Here is a 20730-nt window from a genome sequence, read left to right as displayed (position 1 = left end):
TATTTGAATTGTAATATAGTTTATGAACCAAGGGCGATTTCCAAAAATTCCATTAATTTGAAGAAAATAAAACAACCAATATATTAAAGTAAAACTCTTTATTACACACATTATTACGTTTACGATCTTGCACCAAATTTCTTAATTTGCTTTGACAGTTGTACCTACATACTTGAATCACTTAGTGACCTCTATTATATCCGCTGCAACCAGCTGGACAAAGCCCAAAAGCAGAGGCTGACGAAGCTAAAGCTGAACAGGGACTTGAAGGTGCTGGCTCCGTTGCCTGGATTTCCCAGATCCAATTGTGAGGCCAACTCCTCCGGCACGTCCAAGTACACTCGTTCCAGCCCGAAGCCGAAGATCAGCTGGCGCAACTTATCCACATCCACATAGTCGCCGGCGGATGACCATATGGTCAGTGTGCTCTCGTTCGTCTCGTTGACCGCGGCTACCAGTCGGTGCAGTTGTTCCTGGCTGTTGGCTGCTATTCCGGCGCGCACGGGAAAGGTGATGCCCTGGCCAGTGGAGAGGACATTGTTGGCGGTCAGGGACTCTAGCATGGCATCACATTGGTCCTGCGTGTACTCGCCCTCCCGGAAGTCTGCGCCCCAGTTGGTTGTCCAGCCGATGGAGAGCGCCGCCTTCTTGTAGCGCATGCAGCCGGCGAAGAAGCGATCCGCATCCACAGGCACGGTTGTGTTCTGATCTACGGGACCACTTAGGATGTCGGCGTTCATCCAAACAGGGTAGGTCATCTGTAAAACAGGGAGAATCATTAGGTAGTTGTATAAATGTATATGCACTCTTCTCTCATGCTAGTTGAAGCTTAGCAATTGTATTTAAGTTTATAGGCATTTTTTATTATAAAGTCATTTAGTAACAATTCTTTGTCAACGTTGTATTTCTAGTAGATCACTATTTTCTAAAGGTGAACAAATTGGGTAGACGTGCTGATCTGGCCGAATTTTTAAAAAGTTAACTTAATGGTAATTTTTTAGGCAACATATTAAATTTTTCTTTATGGCAGTTTAAATAAATTAATATATACAAATAAATTTGAAATTAAATCTGTCTAACCCGTGAAGTTCTCTTCGAAGAATGTAATTGTTTACTAAATTTCTAAACTCACGTTAGGAATACTCTCGTCGAGAATGTCCAGGGAGCCCTCAAAGACCTCGATCGACTTGAAGTCGAGCTTGACTCCCTTTTCCTGGCCCTCGTGATTCCGGTTGAATTCCATGATCTGGTTAAGGAATTCCGATAGCGAGAGGTCGGAGACGACTGCTGGCGGATGGGCCATGACGGGCATGTCCTCGCCCTCGCCATTTAGTTTGCCCAGAACAATGTCCGCCTCAATAAAGTCGATGTTAGCTTTTAAAGGAGGATTCGCTGAGAAATTTATATTATGATATTAGGGCGCTCTTACCGGTTTCTGTGAGGGCCTCGTCCAGCAGCTGTTGACTGTTGACCGCATGGGCCCAGGTTATTGCTGTCAGGTTTGTGCCCCATACCCTCACCATATCCGAATCTTCCAGCAATAAATGTAGGATCTGGGGATCGGCTGGCGTTCTTTGCTCGCCCACTTGGTACTGATAGTTGCTGCCGTTCAGAGCAGCCCCATTGATTTTGGCCACGAGCACTGCGAGTGGGCGAATAATATGGCATTAATATTCCATAATTGAACAATGGGACGCGCAGAGGGCATTATATGAGCGATAGATAAGCCCATTGGCTTCCTTACCTTACTTATTACTGGCACACAGTGAAAGACGAAGCAATACAATGCCAATTTGTTTACTTCTATGTGGGCATGTGTGCGTGAATGGAGGGAAATTAATGTTGTGATTATTTTTTATGGAAGCGCTCCGTTCTGCTCTTACACTTTCACCGAATGCTGTAATGCAACTGCACAACAATGATTCGCTTCAACTTGTCGGCGATTCCAAGGCGCAGACGCGGAGAGCAAACAGAAATGAGAATAACGAGAAATAAGGAAGTCTTGTGAACGCCGAAGCTCATACACCCTTTCCCTGCAAGCCAATGGGCGATACTTCAATTCCCTGTCGTTCAGAAGTCACTTCATGGTAACTTCTGGAAGAGAGAAACACTATAGAACACATTTTACAAAAAAACAAAATATTCATCAACATACGCACAGTGGATATTCGTTTTTTTTTTCAACTTCAAACGCGAATAAAATGTATGTACATATGTATCTTCTTAGTAACTTCTGGACGATAAAAAGACAAAATAACCAAATTATTGTGAAACAAAGTGTCTTCCAAATAACTTATAGAAAAAAAAGATTACGCGTTAAAAGGAGGTTACGATAATAAGCCGGGATAACGGCTTATTATTTATTTATTATTTATTTTATTTCTGAAAATTCCTAGAGTTCCTTTGACCCTCGCTACTATTTTTAACCCAATGCCAAAGAATTCAAAATTTCAACACCGATGCAGGTTAGTATTAATTGTATCCTTAAATTAACTATGGAAAAAAAGTAATAGGATTATTTTTATTATTTATATTATTAAAATTAAAAATAAAATTGAACTATGAAAATCTAGAAATAAGTATAGTTTTTAAACATATTGGTTGCAGTCTTAATTTTAATAGCAATGCACAAATTTTTAGATTCTCCCTTTGAAAGAATTCTTTAGCAATCGTCTCCAAATGCTTCCCATCGAGACTGGCCGAATTCCAGGAATTGTACCAAAGTGTATGCCGTTTACGGTAACCTGGTAAAAACTTACTCTTGGAGAACGCGATGTTTCGGCGTTTACGAGGCTGGCCCTTAAACCCGCAGGACAAGCTTCAAATATTCTCCACTTATTTGATTACAAAAGATAATGAGTCCAAGTTTATTTTTATTTTAACTGATTTTTTTTTTTATATGCCTATCCTTTTTAATCTCATACATTGACTTTCCAAACTTACACAAAGGAGATGGAACTAACGACTACAAACTTATAATGCAAATACACTAACCGCTAGGTCAGCTAGCATTCTAATAAGAAATGAGCAAAAGCGCGCACATCAAGTTCAGTATAGAGGTGGTGAAAACAAAAATATTTGCAGACTATCGCTTCGTGGGCTCGATCTTCGGTCTGCGCTCTTATAAGGAATTATTTCAAATTCAAAGTCGCAAGCCCTACACCCGCTAGGCCACGCTGCATTCCGAAATTGATTACTCGTCAGGATCAACTGTTTCTTAAATGGAAACGTTTGTTGTGATTTTAACATAACAAAACGCTCTTAAATTAAGAATTTTGTTCTTATGTAAAATTAGGTCAAAACTACCAAGTAAACGGCTGTCCATACGCACACACAATATAGTTAACACAATAGTTAATGGGACCAACCCATCGTATTGGCGATATAACCATTTAAATAGTTACTCTTACGTAATATGGTAACGTAACGAAACTATTTTTGTAGTTATTTAACTATAATTAATGGGTTTGCCAACTATATTGTACGGTATATATGTACATTGTACATATATATCATTTTTAAGTTTAATTCATATATTCGTCACTGGAGCATGGTTATTTATAAACAAAATAAAAAAAGTATGTTTAGATTTACTCTTTTCAAAAGTTAGTTCATCCTACACCTTTTGGAGGTATGGCTTGTATATATGTATTAACATTTGTGTTTATGACTTTTTTTGTGAGCAATCATAGTTCCAATTTTAGGACCAGATCACACACCTCTCTCCACTATGAAAAGCTAGCACTATAGCCAACAGTTGACACTTTAAACACTTGAAACAATATAATATTCCCTATTTTCATATTCCCTAACAGCGTTCACATATGTAAGAATACCGGCCCGTATAAATGTGAATTCCTTTTTGAAGGGTATATGTAATTATGGAGAGAGACAATTGAGGCAGATGAAGTGCGAATTCTGTTGCAGAATGCGTTACCAAGTAGTAGTGACATCAGTAGAGCGAAATTTGTTGAACCCCCGTTCGTGGAGGGCTCATTGTGATTGCAGAGCTTCAGCAACATCTTCGAACCGCGGTTAGATATGAACTAAACCGGTCGAACGTACATATGATGTGTTTAGTTAGTCTTATCGATGGCTCTTGCTGATTTGATTATATTTTGATTAAGCATTGTAAACTGGCCTTGCTATTTCTTCCACTTATTGTAAATCTAATCTTTTAAGTGCGTACGTTATCCGTTTGCCAATGGGAAAACTTTTCCTGAAATATTTAAATAACAGTAGAATACAAGGAATTAAAAATATACCTCCATTGAAAACAGTATCTGGTCCGGCAGATACTGCTGGATTAAGTAAAGGGCACTTAAATGGTCTTATGGGAATGGGATATAAGATCTAAGCTTAACGTTGAACTTATTTTCAACCCTCTTCTTGGTCAGAATTAGTAGATGGTAATAAGAGTGTGGCTTTTTTTCGTGTTTATTTACTTAAAGATTGGCAATTTTAGAGTTTTGGGATAGACATCGCTATTCTAATTAACTAATTATTTGCACTAAAAAATTACTCCACATTTTGTATCGTTAGAATTTAAAAGAAAGCCGCCCTGTGTGTTGGCATACAAACAAAATGCCAAAAAAACACGCCATCTACAACTTTGGGAAGAGCGAATCTACTCTGTTAGTATTAACAGATCATATGTTCTGTTATGCGCAAAAGAGCGGTGAGCCGCTTTGAAAAGACCTTTAAAAGAAAACGACCCTGTCGCTTGGCGATGTTAAACTAGTTCAGACCGATGATTCTCTTAAATTTTTTGCACTCTTTTGGCGGGACTTTTAAATTTCTTTGCCAATGTTATTTTCTCAATTTTACTTCAAGCAATGATAGCATTTCAAAGTTATATTATACAGTAGTATAAATATAATAATAAACCGTGCCTAACCATCGAACTTTCAATTTTTGCCTATCAAATAGTTACCCTTACGTAAACGTAAACATAAGGTTTACTATAAAAATGGTTATGTAACTATTAAAAAGGGGTATAATGGACCCAACCCATGTATTGTAGTTGAAAAACTTTTTTATTGTTATCCAACCCAAAAAATATAGTTTGCAAATTTTCTTATAGTAAATATATACCTGTTAAATTGATTAAGTTATTAAATAAATATATACATACATAGATACGTCAAGTTGACATGGTTATTTAAAACCAAAATTAAAAATAATCTTAAAATGGCAAATTGCACACAAAGCAAGAACAAACACATATACAACCATTCATAATAGTTTAATACAATTTTTTATAGTACCTTAACTATCTGCATTGGTCAATATTACCAACCAAATTTGTTTGTGTATAGAGGTATTCCGTTAACAGCTTGTTTTTTGATAATAATACTAGGATGTTTCGATTATTCGGCTAATCGTTGGCGATTCACTACTGTATAAAAAACAGCAAATAAAAAGTCTACCAAATTCATATGAAATGTCGACGCAAACACTTCCACCAACGACGGAACAAATTCGACAGTAGATCCCCTGCTTAAGGCAGGACTCGATTCTTGACTTAAAATCATTTAATTGGTGGTGAGTACTTTTCAAGTGCACAGACCAAGGACGCGTTGTTTTTACCAATTAAGGAGCGAGCGGTTTTTCTGTAGGAACTCCGAAGTTTAATATTCTAATGCCCAAAATTCAGCGTGGCTTAGGGTTGCCAAATCCATACATTAAAATGCTTGCAGAATAGACATAATACATAATTATTATGTGAATGAGCGTAAGATGATTGTTTTCAAATATCAAAATAAATAAATAATAAGAAAGATATATTTTCTGGTGGAGATCCCGAACATGATGCCGAAATGGGGTCGAAATGCCTAACAGCGCGCCACCCAATAAAATTAAGAGTGCTTCGCGCCAAGAGAGCAGTCGGCGGCAAAGAGAACGCAAGCTCGAATTCGGCGTACTTTCGAGTTCGAAATCGGCCGGCAGTGCTTCGAGTCTCCATCGCATCGCGTATACGTTCGCAGCGGTTTGCATTTAAAAATTTTCTCGCTCTCAAACCGTTCGGACGTGTCGCTCTCCGTGCGAGGGTGTGTGAGTGGCGAATAAAAATATCGAGGAAAAAGCTCGCACGTGCGACGCTTGCAAAAAGTAATAGGAAATATATATTTTGCGAGAAGGGGGCCCTGCGAGGCGCAATCCAAATAAATATTCGATAACGAGTGCGAAAATAATTTGCAAGCGCAAAAAGATTTATAAATAGTGCAACAACAACAGCAATAGCAACAGCAACAGCAACAGCATCGGCAGCAGCACAATAAAAGAATTTGTCAGGCGGCGTTTGTTTTTGTTCTCCCTCTCTCTCCCTCAGTCGCACTCGCTGTCTGCTGTCCGCTCGCCTCTCGCCTTCCGTCTCTGTCTGCCGGCCTTCGTCGCGTGTGTGCGTGTGTCTCCGCGTATCCGTGAGTGAGTGTGTGCAGCGCAAAGATAAAAAAGTTGAGAAATTGAGATATACGAAATGAAATACAAAAATTCAACTTAAGAAATTGCGCCGAAGAGAAATTAATTTATGGCGAAAATTTAATAAGTGCAGGGCATAGGAAAAGTGCGCACAAGTTTTACACCGCCGACAAACGCCGGCCGATATATTTCTATAAATACGACTGAAATAATATCGAAATATTCTAAACACGCGACAAAATAAAGCAAGAAAGAAAATCCTGTGAGTGTGCCTGTGAGTGAGCTGATATGCCGTCGGCAAAATGCTAGATGTTAGTTAAGCTAGCTGGCAAATCAAACAAAACCAATCAACAAATGTGCCAAATTGTTAGGTAAAGGAACCGGACAGATGGGAAAATTAGCCTAAAACCACTGGTAATGCAAGTAATATGGATCCCAATCGTAGTTTGACTTATAAATAATAAAAAATTGTATACCATTGGTAAAACACAAGACAGTCACATTTTTGCAGGGGATTCCAAAGGATCTATTTTGATCTTATCAAATCAGCTTCAAGAAAATGTTGCATCCCTGAAGGAAGCAACAATTTATCCATCAATCGCTTTGAAATCAAGAGGGTCACAATCGAAAACTAGTTAAAATGGACTACTAGTGCAGACCCAACGATCAAAGCTTGGTTATCAAAGTATCGCCCAAAATGACCGAATACGTGACGCCCATGATCAGCACCGTCTTGAAGAAATACCAGACGAGTGCCACCAAATCGCTCCAGGGTCCAGGACACACCCTAACATCCGCCGGTGTCCTTGATATTGCCACCAATGGAAGAAGCGACAGTCCTGGCTTGGGCTTGTCGAACGGAAAGTGTCAGGCCTCCTCGCCAGTTGTGGCCCTGATAAAGAAGGAAATACTCAGCTCGCCAGAGCCCCAGGAACTCCATCATGAGTGCTCCTCGAGGGGCACGCCTCCTCAGATATACCCACCCGCCACGCCCCCCCGGGAACTCTCGCAGCCGATTCTATCCGTAGCGGATGCGGGGTGTGGAGAACTCTACGAGACGAAGCTGGAGGGAAAAACCATAGGATGCTTTTCCGTGGGCGGAGAAATGAGACTTTGCCTGCCCCAGTTTCTCAACAATGTCCTGAACGACTTTTCCCTGGAGCAGATCAACAGGATCTTCGATGAGCTGGGCATATACTGCTCGCAGTGCACGCCCGATCAGCTGGTGGAGTTCAAGGCCGCCAAGATCCTGCCCTCGGACGTCAAGGCCAGCGGGCTGATCACCAGAACCGACGCGGAGCGACTTTGTGCGGCTCTGCTCCACCGATCGGACCGGAATAGCTACGTCCCGATCGAGAGCCTGGCCAAGGGGGCGCTGAGCTTCCACGTCTATCACAAGTGCTTTGGCAAGTGCGAGGGCATCTGCACCCCCGACATGTACTCGTACCAGAAGCCGACCTGCATCCAGTGCCTGGAGTGCGACGGCTGGTTCTCGCCGCAGAAGTTCGTGGGTCATGTGCACCGGAAGTTCGAGAACCAGACCTGCCACTGGGGCTTCGACTCCCGCAACTGGCACGACTACCTTCATGTGGCGCTGGACGTCGAGAACCGCGAAAAGTACCAGATCGTCCTGGACCAGCTGAAGGAGGTGGAGGTCAGGGAGATGCACAAGCCGCAACGGGAATTGGATCACAAGAAAATAAAGGTGAGTTTCGCTGGGATTTCTTGGAATGCAAAAAGAATCAATCCCTTGTAGTAAAGATAGTTATTTTAAATTACACTAAAATAATATTTTTTCACTTATCATTTTTATCTCCATCGATTTATTTTCTGCTTCATGGCTCATTTCTGAATTACAAATATAATTTTTCGTTTCCCTTCTATACCAGTCATCAAAAACGAGCTCAATTGTCAAGTGTTGTTATTGGAAATGTGTTCCCCTTGTTGGGCAGGTCAACAATTTCCCAGAACGAAGGGGATTGTTATTAACTTGATAATCTCTTCGCCTTTCGTTCGCTCAATTATTGCTCTCCCCCATTCTTGTGAACCACGTCCCCCAGCCAAGATCTTAATTTTAAATATAATTATGCATATGAACGAACGCCCCACGCCACAACAGCATAAGCGATACAAGTAAAAATATTTCAAAGGTGGCTACTGCGGCTCCATATTCGGACTGCGACGACGATTCCATTCACATTCAATTCGATCTTCTTTAACGACACTTTGTGTTCTCCGCCAAAAAGACACAAAAAGTACAAAAACGCAACGCACAACGTTTTGCAAAAAATAAATACTATAAAAACAAATTTCACCGCGAGCCATTTATAATGAATTCATAATAATTATAATTTCAATGCAGCTGCAATTTATGGCGCTGGTTTGGTGGTCGGGGTGTAAAACATTTTTTTCGGCTAGGCCATTTTTTCTGATTATTTATTTAAACTACTTAATTTTATGCTTAAACAGCGCTCGCGAAATATTTCCACGCAAAAACAATAAATAATACATTTTCCGCTGGAGAATTTTTGTGTTTTTTTGGACATGGTTGTTGCCTAAATTGTTGTAGAGCTGCCACTGCATTTTGCGGTTGCCAAAGCGTCTGCCGCATTTCGGCGTGTTTGCCGCCGCGGCAGCGCAGCAACAAATGGAGCTTATTTTTAGCTTTTCGCTCAATTTATCTGCGACCCGTCTGCGCCTTGTTTGAAGCCTGCGGACAAGATGCCTTTTTGCTGTCGCCGTGCGGGTTATACCCTGTAAGGGGTATCTCGGAATGGGGGAAAGGTGGAGTCATGTTAAGGCACAACAGCTCCAAAACAACCACTAAACTAAACCATATTCTTGGGCATCCACGTAGTGCTTACATTTTAAGCGGAGTTTGTAAGTCTTATAAATTTTGTTTCTGGCGTGCTTTTTTTGGAAATTACTTTTAAGTTGGTAATCCATATTTTTATAGAAGGGTATTTCATTCTTCCGAACCCATCCACCCCTTTTATTTACTTTTGTTCTGCGCTTAAACTGGTGTGTGTGCCATGAAAATCCGCTTCGACCAGCTTCAATGTTAAATATTCAGCAAATAATAATAATGAGCCAGTGCGAGCGAGACAGTGCGAGGGTGCGAGCGGGATGGGCTGCTGGGCAGGGGAAGGGGGAGGGGGAGGGGGAGGGGATCTGTGCGAGGGGGTAGCAACAAAAATAAATCGCAAACCGGTTGCCAACATTGTCTGCTGTGAAGTCTCTGTACTTTGCTCGGGGTTTTCGTTTTGGTTTTGGTCTGGGCCCTCGTCTCGTTATGGGATGTGGATGTGTTTTCCGTCTGGCAAGTCGGATCCAATCGGATCGGTCGTATTGGATCGTATCTGAGCAGGGCCCATGGAATCCCTGGAGCGGGAACGGGAATGGCAGGGGAACTGAAGTCAAAGTCGCAGAAATAACAAAACAAACGGCTTGCGGCACATTTGTAGCGCAAAAAAAGTACAGATCAAAACGGAGATTATAAGAGAACAGAACAGTACTTTCGATCACCAAAAAAAAAGCAAAACAAACAACATATTGAGTAACAACTGAATTTCAAAATATTGTAATCCGAAAAACCATAACATTTTATTCATTATAAAGCATAACGAGAAAATCAAAGTACACAAGGAAATATATTTGTTTATTTAATGAATATTTGTATATGTATCATTGTATATTGATTATAATCTATACACACGAAAAACTTTTAGGTACTATTTACCAATATAATAGTTAAATGTTTCCTGCCTAACGAATTGTCAAAGTGGCCAACGAAATAGTTATTCCTCCCCACAACAAAGTACACACAATTAACCATTTTATGGTAGTTGTACTATTAAATACTATTTAATAAATAATAACCAAAGTAGTACCCTTTTATTACAGTTACGTATCTATCAGTACCGTCCGTATGAACGCGGAGATCTCGGAAAATATAATAGCTTCAAAGTTGGGACTTGGCATGCAGATTTTTAAGGTTCTTGCGCAGCGCAGGTTTCAGCACGCCCACTCTAAAAAAAAACTGCAAACGATTATAACGCTAAGAACTGTCTAGCGTCAACATTTTTGAAGATTTTGCAAAAGTGTAAATTGAAATTGATTTTATTGATCAATACCTATGTATGTAAATGCTGAGAATCGTAACAATCACATGTTTTTTTAAAAGTTATGACTAACTAAGTTAAACAGGCTTTAGACAGCGTCCGCTAGGTACCGGCGCGCGAAAAACAGACTAACGGATATCTGATAGTCGAAGCACTCGACTACAGCGTTTCTACTTGTTTTAAAATGTGGGCGCCATTAACTTGTGCGGTTTTTGGCCGTTAGATCGGGCGTGGAACCCTACAAAAATAAGATTGAGCTGCGTGTTGCTTAATCCAAATATTCTAGCCTTTATAGTTTCCGAGATGTCTGCGTTCATACTGACGGAGTGACTATACTGACTCGCCTAGTGATCCTGAAAATTGATCATGGGGTCGGAAATGCTTCCTCCTTTCTGTTACGTACTACGAGTGTTAAAATTCAAATATAAAATATACATAATGAAGGCGGCTGTAGAAATAAAATGAACTTGTCAGCTTTTAATCAACATTTCGACTTTCACTGCTTCGCTCCTCTTATACTCCCTTATATAAAATCTTCAGTCCAAGTTTCAATTTGGACTTTGCTATTAAGTCTAAGAATTTCAATTTCGAGTTGCAAATTTTTGGAATTTCATGTTTTGAAATCAAGCTTATTTGTTTGTTATGGCGGCGCCAACAGGTTTAAGTTTTTTCTTTTCGTAACTGTTTTGTTATTTTTCGGCTTTGTTTTTTGGGTTTCGTTTTGCTCGCCTATCGTTCAAAAAATTTTTAAATTTATGCTAATCTCTTTTATTATTTTTTTGTGTTTGTCGTTGTCATTCATCGAGTTTTTCTGGTTGAATTGGTTGAATCCAGTGGATAGCACGTTTCTGAACTTCAAGAAAGTAAAAAGTGCGAAAAAACTCCTAGTATGTTTTTTGATGCCTTATTGGGCAATTTTTTGATAAGGTTTGTGCTTGTTAACCACGTTTTTGCAAAATCCGAAATCGAGTCAGGGTTTTCGTTTATTTTTCCATCCAGCTAAGATTAAGTTGAGTTCACTATTGATAAGAAACGACTGAAGTTTATGGGCTCATGTCGCCGCCTTTTACGAGGCGTATAAATATTTTATTAAGGCGTATACGCCATGTGGGTCCATCATAAAATACAAATTAAATTCCCTTAATTTTCTTTTGATTTAAAAAATTGAATTCCAAGCAGATCTGTCTCCTTTTCTCCCAGCTAATTAATAAATTATGGAGCATGTGTGAAAAGAAATTGAATAATATGGAATGAATATCAGTAGGCGATGTTCGACTAGAAGGAGGATTACACAAGGTTATTAATATTATATTATATTATATTATATATAATATTATTATTAATATTATTATTATTAATATACAAATTCGAGTTTTTTTGACCAAAATGTGTTAATGTATTTATAAACATTTACTCAACTAAAATACATTCAGTTGTAATATAAGTAAGCATATATTATACATTTGTAAAATCTGGATTTTGTTACTCTGATCGTCAAGTAATATTAAAATAAACTAAATTTTCGATTTAATGAATTTTAATCTATGTAATAGTTATTTTTCACCTCTTTTTCTTAATAAGATGAAATCTCAAATAATTTCATCTTAAATAAGCCGAGCAAAAAACATCGACTTAACCTGATGGATCTGCCTTATCTCACTCCCTGTACAATATATTACCCCGCCGGGTTTTCGCATTTTCCAGTTCTCTGTGTCTCAGTTTTTCTTCCCCATTTTCCTCTTTCCTACTGCCAACTGTCAGTTGGCGATTTGATAAGCGCGATAAGCTAAGAGCGATCTTTTCAGTGCCTCCCAGCCGGACAGCACTGCCCCATTACCCCCTTCTCCTGGCCCTCTGTTAGCAATAGATTGGACTGTGGGCAGGTCTCCAGACTGAACTTTTCCCAACCCACCCAACTTGTCATGTGATGTTCGCTTGTTCTTTCGCTCTGCTGATCTCTGCTGTTCTCCTTGCTGTTTTTCATTCTTTATATGTGTTTTTTGCCATATTATTATTAGCAAAAACTTACGACACACGACAAGGCAGAGAAAAAGGGAAACAGTGGTTGCTCGTGAAGAAATACATTTAAAAAACAATTATTCCTAAATATTTAGATTAAAATTTGAATAAATAATATTTGTGTTTTATAAAACAAGTAACAAGTAAAACACTGAGGACTGATAAAAAATACCTTAATAATTATTATATAAATTATAAATTTACCAACATTATACTGGTAAAAACAAAAGATCTAGAATGCCTTAGGAAAATGATATACATTAATTAGTTGGATTAATACAATTACTAAACTTGTCACACACCACTGTACCACTTTTACATACTGAAGAAGGTGCGGCCTTCTAACTAGTCGCGATTTAGGAAGAGCAGGACGTTTCAGGAGGGCGGGAGTGATTCGTTAGTGTGGAAGGTGTATTTCTGCTCCGTACATCGTTTTGCTTTTTTGCATACATTTATCGGCGCCGTTCTTGCTCTCCTTGCTGTTCCTAGAGTTGTAGCCTCGGTTGTTTTCCTCGTAGTTGTTGTGTTTGGTGCCTGGGACAGGTGTGTGCCGCAGTCGGCTGTCCCGCTCTAAAGTCTTCTTTTTCATAGGCAACCTTTTTTATGCGTTGTCTATCGCAGATCTTACATCTAAATAGGCTGACGTCGTCGTTGCTTGTTATTGCAGTTCTGTTCGAGGGCAGAAAACCCCCTTTCGCCCAACCTTCCTTCAGCTGTTCCACCCAACAACCTGATTTCTAGACCCGTCTCCAGATCTCTTATAGCCGACCCCCCCCTTTTCGGTATCTACTTTTTAGCAAATCACTCTCATGTTTATTTTAATTAAAGCTCACATATTTAATTTGATCTTTCGATTTCGCTATTGTTGTTGTGCTTATTCATTTGCTCCGTAGTAAAGAGCAAAAATTAGTGAAAATATTTAAATAGCCCAAACGTGTTTAAACAATTTATTTAGTCTCGGAAATATACAAAAAAATGGTGAGAGACTGAGTACGATGAAAAGGTGATAAATATTGCGTAAATATTGTTGTGTATTTTCTTTTGAGTATTTGTATTGTAGGTTAGAACACGCTTAATAATTTAATCAAATTAAAAAAAATTAACGTTCAAAGTTTTATGGTGCTTTAAAGAAATTCATGGATAAAAATAAATTAATTTAAAAATTTATGATTTTTTAAAAACATTTTAATTTTAAGGGTATTTAACGAATTTGTAAGTTAAAGGTAATTACACATAAATAATTATTATAGGGAATTCTTGGACTCGCAGTTTCGAATGTTTTCTACGCATTATTCAACCAGCCAACCCATTGACCTCGTTCTGATCTCGTTCCCATTGTTAATTGCTACTGTCGAATAGGCATAGCGAATTTCTAAGCAATCGTATTTATTTATATGTTCGTTTATATAATATTCAATAATTTTTCTTTTGCAATAGACTCGGCCATCTGAGCTGATAATTTCGAGCAATAACGAGGTCGCCTCGACTGGGCGGTTTTCTTATCAGGTGCTTTTGCTCTCCGGATCCAGAATGTATATCAGTGGCTATTTTCGTTATCGCTCCAGTCGCGCACCCCTCTCTCTTTTCCCGATCCCCTGGTGCAGTTCTCCCTGCTCCATTATCCAGTTATCTAGACCGGGGTCAGCATTAACCCACGTCTAAGCGTCTTATTCTCCGGCAGACGTGACAAAATTTGCATGGCGATTAAATCGGTAACCCGCTGTCTTTTTCGCCCTGTCTAGCCCTGTCTCTGTCTTTACCTTATCTTGAATCTCTGAGCTTTGGGCCAGCATTTTTTTGTGCTTTGCGCATTGTTTACCAGCGATTTCCTAGTGTCATTTCCCATCTTTCCCCAGTCGCTTGTCCAGCATTTCCGTCGGAGGTAGTCGGTGAAAAGTCTGGAACAGAAGGGGGAAATACACCGAAAAAATAAGAACACCTTGATAAATTAATGCTATGAAACATAACATAATATATTTTTAAAGTTTGTATAAGAATTCCCTATATCTCGTAGTTCTCCAAAAACATATTACACAAAAAAGGACATGGGATTATAGTACATATAGATCAGATATATACACATAGCACATCAAATTTTTCTTCTGTGCAGAAAGGAGGAGGTGAGCAGGGGGAGGCTATGGTTAAACAGTTTACACCTGGCACAGGTGACTGGCAATGACGACTTGCTTCACTGGTTAGGTTTGCAAAAATAAGAAAACAAAACTGGAAGGGGTTACTAGTCTGGTTTTGGTTCTGGGTCTTGAACTTGTTTGCTTCCTTCCTATTTGCTTAACGGTCTCCCCGCCCCTCTCCCGCTATATCTATTTTATTCGTCTCCCCTTGCCAAGTGCTTTTCTTCTCAACAATCATCGCTAATTGAGCAGGCCAAGCGAAGACCAATAACAATTCACATTTTCGTTATAATGGCTGTTCGGCTCGTAATTAGTTTGACAATTTTTGCAATAATTTTGCAAATTAGAGAAGAAAGAAAACAGTATGGCTTCCATTATAGCGCCTCTATAGAAGCCATGTATGACACTAATAAAAGAAAAATATGTATTTTTACACGATTTCAATAAAAGTACATTGTGAGCAATAAGATGCCAACTTTCTATATACGTTTTTTATATTTATCTTTAGGATAAGCACAAAATATTCGAAAAGTGTTGCGTCTTAAAATAATATATTTAAATATTTTGCAAAAAGTTTTTAGGAAATACACACAAGACGTATTATGTTCTCCTGAAAATGTGGTTCCCACGCTATGGAATTCCCTTTCCAAATATACAACTGTTTGCCAAATTGTGCATACCGAAAGCGAAAACTGAGATTAAAATCAGTGAATGATTGGCCAAATAATTAATTTGATATCTTCTGGCCTCCATTGGGCTTATGCCAGCCCACGTGGAAACATAATCGCACAATTGTAATTTTTGATTGACAGCTGGTGTAATTTAAAACTTGACATTCGTTTTATAGGGCAGTCTGATAATGATGATGCATGATCTAGCTTCTTGACTTCCCGCCCTCCCCCACTTTCCGTCCTGCTATCTGTCTCGTTTTCAGCCGGCTTACATCTTAATCTTTATCCCCGCTTTTCCGCAGCCTCAAAACTTTCACACGCGATGTGCGATGACGAAAGAATCAACGAAAAATTCTATAACAATTGTCGATTTGTGTTTTTCCTCTTTTTGTTTGGCTGTTTTGAGTTTCAACGGCTACTCGTGTTGAGCGCTCAGAGAAATTCTAGACGCTTAAATGTCATTGTTGCCGTAGGTGTTGCTGCGGGTCCCGCGATGTTGTTGCTGCTGTCACTGTTGCAGCCGCTTGTCAGTGCGCATGAGCGAACATTGAGCAGCGGCAAAAATAGTAGGAGCTACGCCAGGCAGCAAAACATACACAGAAAAATAATCAAATTCAACTTGTATTTATTGATAAATCAAATTTTAAAATAACTTTGAAATATAACACATATTACATATATTTATCTGTATTAGACTATATTAACTTAGCGGGAGAAACGCTTCCCCATGCATTTCATTATACATATCTTCGATTTTCTTTAAAAAAGGACAAATTACTTAAATTGTACAAAAATTAAAACATAGTGATTTTATTTAGTTTAATAACCCAATATGAATAGGCAAACCAACTTTAAAACACTTATGGTTAGTGTTAGATTTGTAAGGTTTTTTATTTGAGTGTATCAACAAGTCAACGTCAATTGTAAATTTCGCGCGACACGGCGGCAGAAAGCAACAACATCAGCAGAGCCAGCGCAATTTTCCCTGCCTGCCACCCACCCCTGAATTTCCACCTGGTAACTCGGCTTGTTGTAAATGATATCGTCGTCACACCAATGCAAATACTCGTACTCCGACAGAAGCATATGCATAGTGACTGCCGCACTCTGGTTACTGCTGCCTAGCCTCCCCTCCTCCCATTCGGCCCACCCACCCCCTTTTCACCTACCCATTTTCCTTCCAATTCGATTCGCCACAAAATGCAACAAACCACAACAACACCAGCAGGAGTGACTACAATAACAAGAACGATGACGATGCATACACTTTATCAGCAATCGGGCAGTATGATATTGACATTGAAAAAATTAAAACGGGGTCAGAAAATGTGCTTTAAAATGTGATTGGGTAAATTATTACAGAAAACTTTCAAAACCCCTTTTGAAATATTCAGAAAAATGGGATATGTCCTTAATTTGCAACTTTTCTTTTTCAACTCAATCGCTTGTTGCTGTGCAATCCAACAACATTTACCGTCTTTAAATTTGTTGGTATATGACAACAACAAATTTGAAAAAATCTTTACTATTGTTTATCTTAGTGAACATTCCACATGTGAAAATAATCTTAAAAGATTTTTATAATCAGGGTTTCTTCTTTATATATTGTTCATTCTATACAATTTCCATTGATAATTTATCATCTTTAAAATTTTTGGAATATCACAACAAATAAAACATTTGCACTAAGTATACAAGTGTAAAAAATCATTATTACTTATCTAAAATTACTTATCAAACATTTTATGATTAACTGCACATCTTATAAGATTTTCATAATCGGGATTTCTTTTTTGGATAATGCTCGAGCTATATCATACATTTTCTGCGAGTTGGTAAAAAAATATATGATCTGAAAATGCTTTTATTTTTCATAGCTAACCATAAGTAATTTTGTTTCCCCTCCAGGGCATTGAATCTTCGTTAATGGCGGTCGAATTAGTCATCTGTCTGAGAGCTGTTAGACCCTCTTCTAGGCCCCCTCGCCCTCCCCTACCATCATTTGTTGTTGCAGTCAGCGAACTATAAAAATCGTACATTGTTGCGCCTCCCACTTGAAATCCCGCCTCCCCCATTGTTGCCTTGCATACTTTTCTTGCTTTAATTGGCGCACGCAAATTGTGCACATAACCTCAAAGTGGCTATGAGCCCGAACCCTCAAAACCCAACCGCTTTTCACCTTCCCGGCAAACCAAGCCTAAACCGAACCCGAGTTGATGATGATGATGGGAATGACGTAGACTCTCCATCTCTTTCGCATGCCATATCCCCATCTCTTTCGGACCAAACCCGGGGAGGTCTTTTGGAACGGGCACGCGACTGGCGACTTGCGATGTCGAGACACCCTGTTCGCCGCTTAATGAAATATTAGAAGCTGACGGGGCGACGAAGACGACACCCAAAGTGGGCTGAAAATGCAGGCGAAAAAAGGGGAGGTGCCATAGGAGGGGTTTTAGGGGTCTGAGGTTCTGGGGGTACCCAGATTCACAGCTGGTTCACGTAATTATAACGTAACGTGCACAAGAGACGACAATGTTGCCGGTGTGCTGGCTGCTTCTACTGGTGATGAGCACAGGGGTTGTGTTTTTGTAGCTGTAATTAATGAAACGTTTGCTGCACTCTTGTCGACTTTTCTCCCAGTCTTTCTTCTGTGTTTTATTAGCTCTCCCGTTCACTCAAAAAAATATTCCAAAAATTGGTCACTTTTTTTGAAAATTAGGAGTCTTTTAGATAAGTTATCAATAAGTTATCTTTCAAATATTTTAACTATAAATATTGTTTGCTTTCGTAGTTATTAGCAAAATGTTTATAACGGAGATATGGGTTTAAAAGCTTGGTTGAGATAGGCCTTTTAAATTTCTGTAGATACCATTACAGAAACTTATTGTAATGATCTTTTAGCATCAAACTTGAAAGTTATATAAGAGATTTATTTTTAGAGAACAATATTTTTTTTAGTATTTATTTCGAACACTACTTTCTTTCTTATGTTTTCTAGGGTGACTTTTTTTTAAGTGTCCGCTCACTGTTGTTTACGGAAACGTTGAGACAGCGCAAGCCAAGCAAGCGACCTCTTTATTGAGCCCTCACCCTACACTTTCCGCCGACCCTCCCGCTTTCCCCCCGCAACCCCTCCCACTTCCTTCTGGCTACCCATCACCACCCCCTTTTCCGCCCGACCCGCCCTGCTGTCGGGTGCTTCTTCTTTGCGCACTTGACGCCGCATTGTGCAATGTATTGACTTTTTACACGTGACAGGCAATTGACGAGTGCCCATTGTTGTTGCTGCTGCTGTTAGCTCGTGTTGCTGTTGCTGCTGTGCTTGAATTGCTGTTGCTGCTGGTGTTGTTGCTGTTGCTGCTGCCGGCATGTGTCTGGGGCATCGCTCGTCTAATTGCTGCTGCTGTTGCAGTTGTTGCAGTTGTCTGACCCTTCGCCGGCACATGTATAAATTAATAATTATGAGTGGACTCAAGACAGAATCAATCGTTCAGGTTTTCTCGGGTGCTTTTCCGTCTGTTCTGGACAGACTTTTGACCCCACCGGCAGCAGGCACGCAAATTGCAGGTGTGAACTTGAGGTGCCAAATGCAACGGATGTTGCTACTGTTGCTGCTTCCTAGTAACTGAATGTCTACAAACTTGATGGTTTTAAATCTTTGAATTAAAAGTGACTTGCGAATTGTCGGGCTTACAAAATATGGAAAGATCTCTAAGAAAGTGTTGCTGCTGTGTTTAAATGTACCCAAGGGTATTATCATAAGGATTATTAAGTCAATTATTTTTTTTTGTTTTACAACATATTGTGGATGTTCCTAATCTTGCCGCGGTGCGTCAAAATGCAAAATCTCCCCAATGCAACAATATTCGCATTTCACCCAACATCTGCTGCTCTTGGTGAAAAGTGGCTAATGGAGCTGCCCCGGCAACAAGTTCAATTTTTTTGTCTTGCCCGCCGCTTGTTAAACTTCGGCAGTTGCCAGTTGCAACTTGTTGGCATTGCCTGTTTTAGTGCACAATTGTCGGTGGCCACGCCCCGAAAATCGCCTACTTTGCGCCTCAATTATGCCAATTGCCGCTGCAGCAGAGCCATGACCTTAAAAAGGCAGCATGGAAATTGTCTGAGTCGCTGGCTCGTTTCAGCTGCCGCCTTCGCAGCCCCACCCCTTTGGCCCCTTCAGATACACCCGCCCACCCCTCCGCTTTGAAAATGCTGCAGCTGTTTGATGTGCGTTGCTGTCGTCGCAGTTGCTGTTGTTGTCTGGCAATGGATTCGCCGTCTGCCGTCGGACCATTTGTGGCTGCACTCGGAGAAATCGGAAGTACTAGTACAGCAAAATGGAAAAATTTTAACTGCGAACTGTTCCCGAATTGTGGTTTCTGATTTCGGATTTTGATCTGAATAACGCTCTCTGTTTCGTTTCCAAAAATGATTATATATTTATTTAACAAATTGAAGCTAGTATTTAATACTAAAACTAATATTTGTACAATAGTACTAATATTATAAAAATGATTTACATTAGGAAGTGTGCCTTCATTTTCTCCCAGTGTTCAGCTCGAGTTATGCAATTCCTAGCCAAACATTCGTCCGGCCAACAGAAGAAAGAGGGGCAGGGAAGGGAGAGCTGGCGAATTTTGGTTAAATATTTTAAGTGGTTCTTGCCATGCGCTCTAAGGTTGTCTCGAAACTTAACGCATTTGACCCACTAACAAAGAGGCAACAGTCGACCGCACTACAGATGGGGAAATGTTGGCCAAGGAGAGGGTGAACGGGCGGGGAAAACGGACCACCAGACCAGACCGACCATGGCCAAGCAATTTTCCATCGGTTTTGTTTTTCGCTCTTTGGCCATTCGCATTTTCGAGTTAATTACGCCTCGCATTGTTGTCATTCATAAGAGTTCTCGCTGGGACGGCTGAGGACAGATGAGTCAGTCACCTTGCCACCAAAAAGCATATTCCCCATCTTACAGATGAATCCAATTGGAATCAGTTCACACAGCTCATGCGAATTTCTCTAGAAATTCGTTTGAACGAATTCTTCATTCAGACTGTGGAAATGTGGTGGGCGTGGTCGTCGACGGCGACAAGCGACAAACAAATTTGACTGCCAACACAGCGGGGAAATTTCTAAAGATTTGTTGTATCTTTTTCCGAAAATTGAAAAAAAATATTCGGCCGCAAAGTGCAAACAACTTGAATATTTTTTAATTTATGACCATTTTTATTTGTTGCTGCCGGTCTAGGAAATGTTTAGAGAGAAGGGTATCAACGAGGCTATTGGATATATCACAGAGAATGTAGCACAATACTTAAAAATGTAATCAAGGCCTTGTTTGGTTACAAAGATTTTCTCCAATGCATT

The 20730-nt window shown here is 39.7% G+C and overlaps 2 protein-coding genes across 2 annotated transcripts in view; one reads left to right on the top strand and one right to left on the bottom strand.

The window, feature by feature from the left end:
- Nucleotides 1–81: 81 nt before the first annotated feature.
- LOC119546373 (protein FAM151B) lies at nucleotides 82–1912 on the bottom strand. Its single transcript, XM_037852605.1, has 4 exons — nucleotides 1745–1912; nucleotides 1430–1642; nucleotides 1133–1374; nucleotides 82–758 (listed from the first exon to the last, which is right to left on the bottom strand). Exons 2-4 carry the CDS (start codon nucleotides 1521–1523, stop codon nucleotides 195–197), a joined length of 900 nt encoding a protein of 299 aa, XP_037708533.1. The 5' UTR covers nucleotides 1524–1642; nucleotides 1745–1912; the 3' UTR covers nucleotides 82–194.
- Nucleotides 1913–6003: 4091 nt separating this feature from the next.
- The window catches only part of LOC119546178, a 95257-nt gene continuing 80530 nt past the window's right edge, over nucleotides 6004–20730 (top strand). The window contains exon 1 of the mRNA XM_037852301.1: nucleotides 6004–8125. Coding sequence (XP_037708229.1) covers nucleotides 7118–8125 — 1008 coding nt within the window. The 5' untranslated portion in view covers nucleotides 6004–7117. The remainder of the gene's footprint in view (nucleotides 8126–20730) is intronic.

Source organism: Drosophila subpulchrella, chromosome 2L (assembly GCF_014743375.2).
Source record: "Drosophila subpulchrella strain 33 F10 #4 breed RU33 chromosome 2L, RU_Dsub_v1.1 Primary Assembly, whole genome shotgun sequence".
NCBI classification, from domain to species: Eukaryota; Metazoa; Arthropoda; class Insecta; order Diptera; family Drosophilidae; genus Drosophila; species Drosophila subpulchrella.
This window is presented reverse-complemented; position numbering and strand designations above follow the sequence as displayed.